General features: G+C 37.0%; 1 protein-coding gene across 1 annotated transcript; it reads left to right on the top strand.

Annotated features, from left to right (window-relative positions):
• Window positions 1-1,232: 1,232 nt before the first annotated feature.
• Window positions 1,233-2,399, top strand: LOC137825239 (uncharacterized). The gene is made up of 2 exons (XM_068630912.1): window positions 1,233-1,475; window positions 2,127-2,399. Exons 1-2 carry the CDS (start codon window positions 1,233-1,235, stop codon window positions 2,397-2,399), a joined length of 516 nt encoding a protein of 171 aa, XP_068487013.1.
• The last annotated feature ends 7,442 nt before the right edge of the window (window positions 2,400-9,841 follow it).

Here is a 9,841-nt window from a genome sequence, read left to right as displayed (position 1 = left end):
AAACCTTTTTAATTCAAAGTGTTTTTCAAACTAAGTGAAAAACAACCTGTTGTTTTGTCGAAACAACCGATTGTTTTATACTTAGGTGTTTTGAGAAAGGTTGAAAACTATTTTTGATGGTTGACTTGCTGTCAAACCAAAACAACCGATTGATTCGAGAATTCAACTGATTGTTTGTTTTGGGACCATAAAAGAAAACTGTTTTGTGCTTTGACTGAGCTTTAAATGATTCTATAACTGAATGCGCTCCAGTTTTAAATGCTTTGACCAGTCTTTGAAAGCAATAAATAGTTTATTAAACTTTTGTAAGAAACAACTAAGATTTAATCATAGAAAAACAAATTTGAGTTTTTTCACTGATTTTGCTTTTTAAGAGTTGAAAGATTGCTTTGATCAAGAGAGAGTGGAATAGGATTTTCATCTTGTATTGATTTCAGATCATTCTGTAACAAGTGTAATCCTTTTGTACTTTGTGTAAACTCTGTTGTGTAAGGCTGAGAAGTGTTGTGTGCTCTTGAGGTTGTCAAGATCAGCATTCTTGGTGGAGTATGTGCTGAGCCAAAGGAAGTGTGTGTCTTGAGGGGATCAAGGTCACTTCTTTGGTGGTGTGTGTAAGTAATCTAGGTTTGATTGCTTAGTGGATTCCCCAGTGGTTTCTGGAAAGACTGGATGTAGCTCTTGGTTTAAGAGTGAACCAATATAAATTGTGTGTGCAATCTCTCTATCCCTTAAACTCTTTAATTTCAGTTTATATTTGTTAACTGGTATAAACAACCGATTGTTTTTCTGGTGCTGTGCTAAATTGCTTTGTGTTTTTGGAAAACTGAATTCTGAATTAAGTTTTCTTAAAGCAATTTCATTCTAGACTAAAAAGATTGTGAAAACCCTCTTTAAACCATTCAACCCCCCCCCCCCCCCCCTCTATTTTAAAGCCATATATTCTAACAATTGGCATCAAGAGCTTGCTACTTGAAAGATACTCAAGTTTGATCCGAAAATCTTTTTTAATGGCTGGAAAACTACCTTTCGAGGAAGGTGCTTCAATCTACAAACCACCTTTATTCTGTGGTTTGAATTATAAGTATTGGGAGGCTAGAATGAAAATCTTTGTTGAATCCATTGATCAAGGAATTTGGGATTCAATCGAAAATGGCCCTTTCATTCCAAAGATTAAAAAGAATGGATCTTTTATTGCAAAACCTTGGTACCAATGGACCAATGAAGAATGTTAGATGGCCAAGCTTGATTGTACTGCTCAAAACATAATAGCTTCTACACTGGATACTAATGAGTTTTTCAGGATATCTAAATGCAAATCTGCCAAAGAGATGTGGGACACACTCAAAGCTACTCATGGGAACATCAATGAATCAAAGGAAGTAAGAACAAGGAGCCAAGCACGAAGGAAAAGGAGGCAAAACCGAAAAAGCCTCAACCTCTGCTTCATGGCCAAAAAGGAAGATGATTCAAGCAGTGTAAGTTCTTCTAACTCCTCAAATTCTGAAAATTACAGTCAATTGCTTCAAGCTTTTCAAGAAACACATGAAGAAGCTAAACGATTGGCCCTCTTGAACAATCGGTTAAAGGGAATGAATAGCTGGCTTCAAAACAGAGTAAAAACATTGGAAGAAGAGTTGGAAAATTCAAAAACAGATTTTGAAAACCTTGAAATTGTTTGCAAAAACTCTTCTTGCAAGTGTGATACTCTTATTTGTGAAAATTGCGAAAATCTTGAAAAGAAAGTTCATCATCTTGTTAAAATTGTGGATAAGCTTTCAAAAGGTCAATCCAACTTTGAGAATGTCTTGGCATCTCAAAACTGTGTTTTTGGAAAAGCAGGATTGGGTTTTAATCCACAGAACAAGCAAGATAAATTTTCAAAGTCATTTTCGAAACTGCCAGAAAAACAACCGATTGATCTGTCGAAACAACCGGTTGTTACATGCTTCTATTGCATGAAAAGAGGTCATTCTGTCAGATTCTGTAAAATCAGAAAATATGTTGTTCCTAGAGGCTTTATGAAGTGGATTCCCAAACGTTGTAAAGGTTCAAATGATGAATGTAAACCAAATGGACGCACATTCATAAGGGGACCAAATCTTTGTACTTGAAAATCTTCTTTGTAGGAAACCTTGAAGGAGAGCATGCAGCAATGGTACCTGCACAGTGGGTGCTCAAAGCACATGACTGGGGACAAATCAAAGTTTCTAAGCATCTCCTTTAAGCAAGAAGGGCACATTACCTATGGGGATAACAACAAGGGGAGGATTTTAGGAAGCGGATCCATAGGAGACAAAGATATCTTGGTCATCCATGATGTTCTCTATGTAGAAGTTTTAAAGCACAATCTGCTGAGCATTAGTCAATTGTGTGACAAAGGATATCAAGTTATGATATGAGTTGGATTGAACATATACACCTTTAAACTCTTAAACACAACATTATATGAGAATGAAAACCACAATTCAAGGATCAAAGAGTGCTTAAACAATGAAAACGAAATTACATCAACAAAACAACAAGCTGAAAACAGAAATGGAATCAAGGAAGCTTAAGGAGTTATCAATGGAGACATAGCCTTCCAAAATGATGATCCAAACTCAATAAGAGTGCTATCTCCTTGTGAACATCCATAGAACAAGATTTTAAACACAATTGAATTAAAAACAGAAAGGTACCGAACAGAAAATGAAGAACAACACAAGGAACACAAAACCAATCGGTTGAAAAGATGAAGAACACTAAAGAGAAGCTAACTACCGAATGAAATTGCAAAAGAAGATGAAAGGAATGACACTTATGGAATGAAGCTCAGTTGGAATGAGAATTTGGAACTGCATCACGCCACTTGGAGTCCTTGTTCCAAGATAAGTGAAGAGAAGCCTCCACTTGAAGCTCTCTAATGGCACACAAGATAAGGCTATGGAAGAAGGAGAAACCAAAACTCACAATTCTCTCTCAATTTGAGTAGAGTTTCTCTATATCCAATTTCCAATTCTAAAATTTACAAAGGCAATCACCTTATTTATAGCCTAAGAGGTGCTGAAATGAGAAGCTAAATCAAATTCAAATTCCCCCCTAAATGACACTAAAATGGCTCCAACTAGAGCATGAGGAAGGTGTGACTTCCTTCCTAGTTTTGGCACCTCCTATATGAAACCTACACCCCCCTACTAAGTCACATGGACAATGTGACTCTCTCTAATACATTCACACCTATTTATTTAATATCCGCACCGCTACTCTATACAATAGAAATAAGAAGAGTCATCTTTTGATACTCTTGTCCCAAAGCTCTTGCCATGCTCCTAGTGATTCTTTGGGCTTAGGCCCCTTCTTGGGCTTGGGCGTCATGGGCTTAGGCGTCCTCTACTTGGTTTCCATCATATTCCCCGGGTTGGAGAGAATTCGTCCACGAATTTGGAAAACCTGCATCAAAAGGAGTTAGATCAGTAACATTGAAAGAATTATCACCAAGATAAGTATTAGGCATATCTAACTCATAGGCATTATCATTAATCCTCTTGATGACTTGGAAAGGGCCATCACCACGAGGCATAAGTTTTGACTTCCTTAGAGAAGGAAATCTATCCTTTCTCAAATGAAGCCAAACCTAATCGCCGGCCTCAAAGATTAATGCCTTGCGTCTTTGGTTGGCAGTTTCAGCATACTTACCAACTTTCTCTCAATTTGTAACTTGATGTGGGTATGCAAGTCTTTAATAAAAGAAGCCTTTTCAAAACCGTCCTTGCATAGAACCTCATCAAGTATAGGAATGGGAAGAAGATCTAGAGGTGTGAGGGAATTAAACCCATAAACAACCTCAAAAGGAGAATGGGCAGTGCTGGAGTTTACTACCCTATTATAAGCAAACTCAACATGAGGTAGTAAATCCTCCCAAACCCTTGGATTCCCGGAAATAAAGCATCTCAACATTTGACCCAAAGTTCTATTAACAACTTCAGTTTGACCATCAGTTTGAGGGTGGCAAGTAGTAGAAAAAAGAAGTTTTGTGCCAAGTTTCCCCCATAAGGTCCTCCAAAAGTGACTTAAGAACTTGGAATCCCTATCGGATACTATACTTCTAGGAAGTCCATGTAAACGAACTACTTCCTTAAAGAAGAGATTTGCAATATGGCATGCATCATCCACTTTGTGGCATGGAATAAAATGAGCCATTTTAGAAAAACGGTCCACTACCACAAAGATGGAATCCTTACCCTTCGATGTCTTGGGAAGTCCTAAGATGAAATCCTTAGAAATATCAACCCAAGGCATTGTAGGGATAGGAAGAGGGGTATATAAACCATGGGGTTGGACTTTAGATTTAGCTTTCCTACATGCTATACATTTATCACAAAAGCTATGTACGGATTTGCGCATGTGAGGCCAAAAGAAATGTTCATGCAATGTTTCTAAAGTCTTAGCTACCCCAAAATGTCCCATAAGCCCACCCTCATGAGCCTCTCTAACAAGAGATTGTCTTATGGATCCTTGGGGAACACAAAGTCTTTTCCCTTTAAAAAGAAAACCATTATGTAAGAAAAAGTCCTTGTGACCTCCCTTGGAACACTCTTGATAGATTAGAGAGAAATCTAAGTCATCATGATAAAGTTCCTTTATGTGATCAAATCCTAAATATTGAACATTCAAAACATTTAACAAGGTATATCTTCTTGAAAGAGCATTGACAACCACATTAATTTTACCTTGTTTATGTTTGATCACATAAGGAAATTGCTCAATAAACTCCACCCACTTAGCATGTCTCTTATTAAGCTTGCTTTGGCTTTTCAAATATTTAAGGGACTCATGATCACTATGGATCACAAACTCCTTTGGAAAAAGATAATGTTGCCAATTTTGCAAAGCACGAACAAGAGCTTAAAGTTCTTTATCATAAGTGGAGTAATTGATATGACTCCCTTTGAGTTTCTCACTAAAATAAGCTATGGGGTGTCCTTCTTGAAGGAGAACAGCCCCAATGCCTATATTAGAGGCATCACATTCTACTTCAAATGTCTTAGCAAAGTTAAGAAGGGCTAGAATGGGGGCTTTAGTCAATTTTCCTTCAAAGTTTGAAAAGCGTTTTCTTGCTCTTGTCCCCACTTAAAAACCACATCCTTCTTTACTATGGCATTTAAAGGTGCGACAATTGTACTAAAGTCTTTCACAAACCGCCTATAAAAACTAGCAAGTCCATGAAAGCTTCGGACCTCATTGACATTGGTGGGTGTAGGCCAATGTTGAGTTGCTGCAACTTTTGTTTGATCTACATGCACCCCTTTATGACTTACCACAAACCCTAGGAAGTCTATATGATCTAATGCAAAGAAACATTTAGTATGATTAGCATATAACTTCTCCTTCCTAAGAGTTTCTAAGACTTGTCTAACATGTGACTCATGATCTTCTAAAGAGAAGCTATATATAAGAATATCATCAAAGTAAACCACAACAAACTTGCCAAGGAATGCTCTTAATACATGATGCATGAGTCGCATGAAGGTACTAGGAGCATTAGTCAAGCCAAAAGGCATGACTAACCACTCATATAAACCAAATTTGGTCTTAAAAGCGGTTTTCCATTCATCACCATGTTTAATTCGAATTTGATTGTAACCACTCTTAAGATCAATTTTGGAAAATATTTTAGACCCATGTAATTCATCCAACAAGTCATCTAACCTAGGAATGGGATGCCTATATTTGATGGTAATGTTATTTATAGCGCGACAATCTGTACACATCCTCCATGTCCCATATTTTTTTTGGGACAAGTATGACAGGCATAGCACATGGGCTCATGCTATCTTGTACCCACCCCTTAGCTAATAAATCTTCAACTTGTTGTTGAATCTCTTTGGCCTCTTGGGGATTGGTCCTATATGCAGGGCGATTTGGTAAAGAAACCCCGGGCATGAAGTCTATTTGGTGTTCAATCCCTCTTAGAGGTGGTAAGCCTTTAAGAGGATCTTGAAACACATATTCATATTCCTTTACCAAATTGTCCAAACATGTGGGACTATCCATAATCGACTCACATTCAATAGTCCTAGGAATAGCTAAAAAAATAGGCTTTTGAGTAACTATTACCTTTTTAACTTGTTGTGTGGACATGAGAAGGCTTCTCTTGGAACTTTTTTTATCATTTTCTTTCTCTCATTTTGACTTGGTCCTCATGTACCTCCTTTGGAGAGAGAGACTTAAGAATGACTTTGTGTCCATGGAAGTTAAAAGAAATTTTGTTGGTAAAGCCATCATGAAATTTTTTTCTATCAAATTGCCATGGCCTACCTAAAAGTATATTAGTAGCTTCCATTGGAACAACATCACACAAGACCTCATCTTTATATTTGCCAATGGAAAATGTAATGAGGACTTGTTTGTTCACTACTATCTCACCCACCTCACTCAACCATTGTAACTTGTAGGGCTTGGCATGAGAGATGGTAGGCAATCCAAGTTTGTCTACCACTCTTGTGCTTGCCACATTCGCACAACTCCCCCCATCCACAATCAAAGAGCATACTCTATCACTAATAAGACACCTTGAATGAAAAATATTTTCTCTTTGAGTTTCATCAAAAGGTTTTAAAACTTGTCCAAGCATGCGTCTTATTACTAATAGGTCACCCTCATGTGGGCTTTCACTTTCACTCTCACATAGGGATCTAGAAGGTGAGGAATGTCTAGAAGATTCGGACCCATGCTCACTACTATCTACCCCATCATGCATATACATAGCTCGTTTAGAAGGGCAATTAGAAGCAATATGTCCATAGCTTAAGCATTTAAAACACTTCTTACTAGACGATTTATGTGGTGATTTAGGCCTAGAATTGGAAGTGGAAGGCTTAGACTCTCTAGGTTTGAAAGTAGAGTCCTTTGAAGGGATATTTGAAAAAGAGTTATTTTTATTTTTCCAAGAAGAGTGGTAGTAGTTATCCTTAGCAGAATTTTTGAAAGCATTTTTCCTTGCAAGTTGATTTTCAATTTTACTAGCAAGGTGCACCACATTTTCCAAAGAAGAATATTCTTGTAACTCTACCACGTCTTGAATGTCCCTTCGAAGGCCACTCACAAACCTAGCTATCTTAGCTTCCTCACTCTCATCCATATTAACTCGAATTAAAAGCGTGTCTAGTTGTTTAAAGTAATCATCCACACTTAGCGTGCCTTGATGAAACCGTTGGAGTTTCAACATAAGGTCTTTCCTAAAGTGTGGGGGTACGAATCTAGCGCGTAAACATGCTTTCAAATCGTTCCAAGAGACCACGGGCGGCCTCTTGTGTAGGTCAATGTCCATGAGGTATTGATGCCACCATTGCATGGCATAGTCCAAAAATTCTAAAGAAGCTAACCTAACCCTATGCTCATCCCTAACCCCATTTACATAAAAAAATTGGTCAACCTTAGCCTCCCATCCTAAGTATACATTGGGATCACTTTCACCACTAAAACTAGGAAGTTTTACATTAGGAGAACAAGGGTCAGCCACATGTTGGCGCCTCTCTTCATGGTGATGATGTCTTGGCCTTGGATTGTCTTCATAATAACCATGAGAAGAATGGGAGTGCCTTGAAGAATGCCGAATAGGAGGAGGAGTTCTTCTCTCACGGTTTTGATGCATTTCTTCTCGATTTAACTCCAAACTTTGGAGCCGTGCCTCCATTTTCCTTATCACCTCAAGATAGTGAGCATTGGATTGCTTGGCATTCTTTAAGTCTTCATAAAGGGCTGCCTTTTGTGGTGAGCACGGTTTGGAGGACTCTCCACTAGAAAAATGAGCCATGAGCAGAAAATACACAAAAACAGAAAACAAAACAATGAAAGAAACTTGTTAGACAATTAAAAGGGAGATATAGGTTGCTGGAAAATGCCCAAGAAAGCACTCAAACCACTCCAAGAAAATATTCTGTCCTCAACCAAGCCTTTCTTATGGAATGAAGTAGCTTCAAGTGAAATATGTCACAGCAAACCAACTTACTTAAGAACAAGTGTCCACACAACTTTAAGAAGAACAAAAAAAGACAAGCAAGAAAAGGTAGAAACAATAAAAGCTAAACCAAAAAACAGAGAGCAATGTATGACAAACTAGAAAGAATACGAATGAAAGACAATCAAGAAAATAAGGAACTCAATGAATAAAGAAGGCACACAAAAAGAGTCCTAAAGAAAAGTGCTAGAGTAGATTGAAGAAAACATAAAACAGCTACTGGAATTTTTTTTTTTTTTAATGCAAACTGTGCTATGTTTACAGATTTAACTGGAATGATTGAAAGGGAACTGGAATGTGAAAAATTAACCACAGAAACTTCAATGTCTTAACTCAATAATGGCACTGGAATGAGGTAAAAACAGTAAACCAATTGAGAGAAATAAATTTTTCAAAATTGCTGCCCAATTTCCGTATTCTTTTCGGCAGTATTGTACACTTTCCGTATTTTATTTATCATTTTTTGTGTACTTGGAATTTTTGAGTAATTCTTTTTTCTATGCTTTTGTAACACTTTGAAGAATGTAAATCCAAATTTTCACAAATTTCCTATGAGCCAATTAATTGCAGTAAATTGAAAACAGTAGCACGTTTGTAAGAAAACAGAGGAGCCTATTTAGGAATGAAAAACAGTATAATGAACTAACAAAGACATAATGGAAAGTATGTAAAGGAACTTGTATAGAATGAGAATACAAGCATGAACTCAAATCTAAAAATGAAAATGCACAAAGGATCAAGCAATAAACTCAAAAACATAAAGTAAACCAAAGCAAGAAACAATCAAAGCAATAAAAGTACTACTTAGAAGTAATGACAATTATGGAATAACATGACTAAGACAAAACTTGACATGATTACAAAATTAAAAGAAATATAACAAGATATAACAACAAGTGAAAGGAAGCTTAAGGTCAGCTCTAGGAAGGAGAATGCCATTCCAAAAGAGCAGTCATACTCATATGAACAATGAGTGCTAGAATCCTTTTCACAAACACATGGTGTAACAAAGAAAACAACAAGAAACTCAAAATAAATCCTAAAACAGAATGGTAAACAACTTGAATTAAAGAGCTCTTGAAATGTAAAGTGCAATACAACTCAAAATTTAAGCAAAAACAAGCCTAGACTCTAGATACCACATGATGTGAATGTAACAACAAGAATACATGATTCTTTGACATTCTTAGGAGCAACTTGAGTTGGTCATGAAATGGCACTTTACTTAGAATTGGATCAATGTTCTAATTCAAGAACTCACCAAGACTTTGCACCAAACCAAAGCTCATATGGAAGTCCATGTATTGTCAAATGGAATCAAACAACAAAGATGAAGAACAAGAAATATAAACCGAACAGAAATGTAATGCTAAGCTACTGAACCGAACAGAATCAAGGAAACAAAGCTGGAAACATAAATTCAAACGGTAGAAAATGAAGATAAACACTAGCAACTAAGAAGTACCGAATGGAAATTGAAGAAAAGGAAGAAGGAGCACTTATAGAAGGGAACTTGCTGGATTTGAGAATTGGAAGAACCATTCACGCCACTTGGAACCTTGATCCAAGATAAGTGAAGGAGTGCCGCCACTTGAAGCTCACCATTGCTCACAAGATAAGGCAAAGGAAGAATAAGACTCAAGACTCACAATTTCTCTCTAAATTTGAGTATAGTCTCTCTACTATAAAATTCCAATCTGAAAAATACAAAGGGAAGCACCTTATTTATAGCCTATGAGGTGCTGAAATGCAAATCCAAATGACCCTCAAATGCTACTCAAATTCGGCGCCAACTAGACAATGAAGGAAGTGTGACTTTCCTTCCTAGTTTGGCACCTCCTA

This window comes from Phaseolus vulgaris, chromosome 8 (genome assembly GCF_000499845.2).
Source record: "Phaseolus vulgaris cultivar G19833 chromosome 8, P. vulgaris v2.0, whole genome shotgun sequence".
In the NCBI taxonomy this organism is placed as follows: Eukaryota; Viridiplantae; Streptophyta; class Magnoliopsida; order Fabales; family Fabaceae; genus Phaseolus; species Phaseolus vulgaris.
This window is presented reverse-complemented; position numbering and strand designations above follow the sequence as displayed.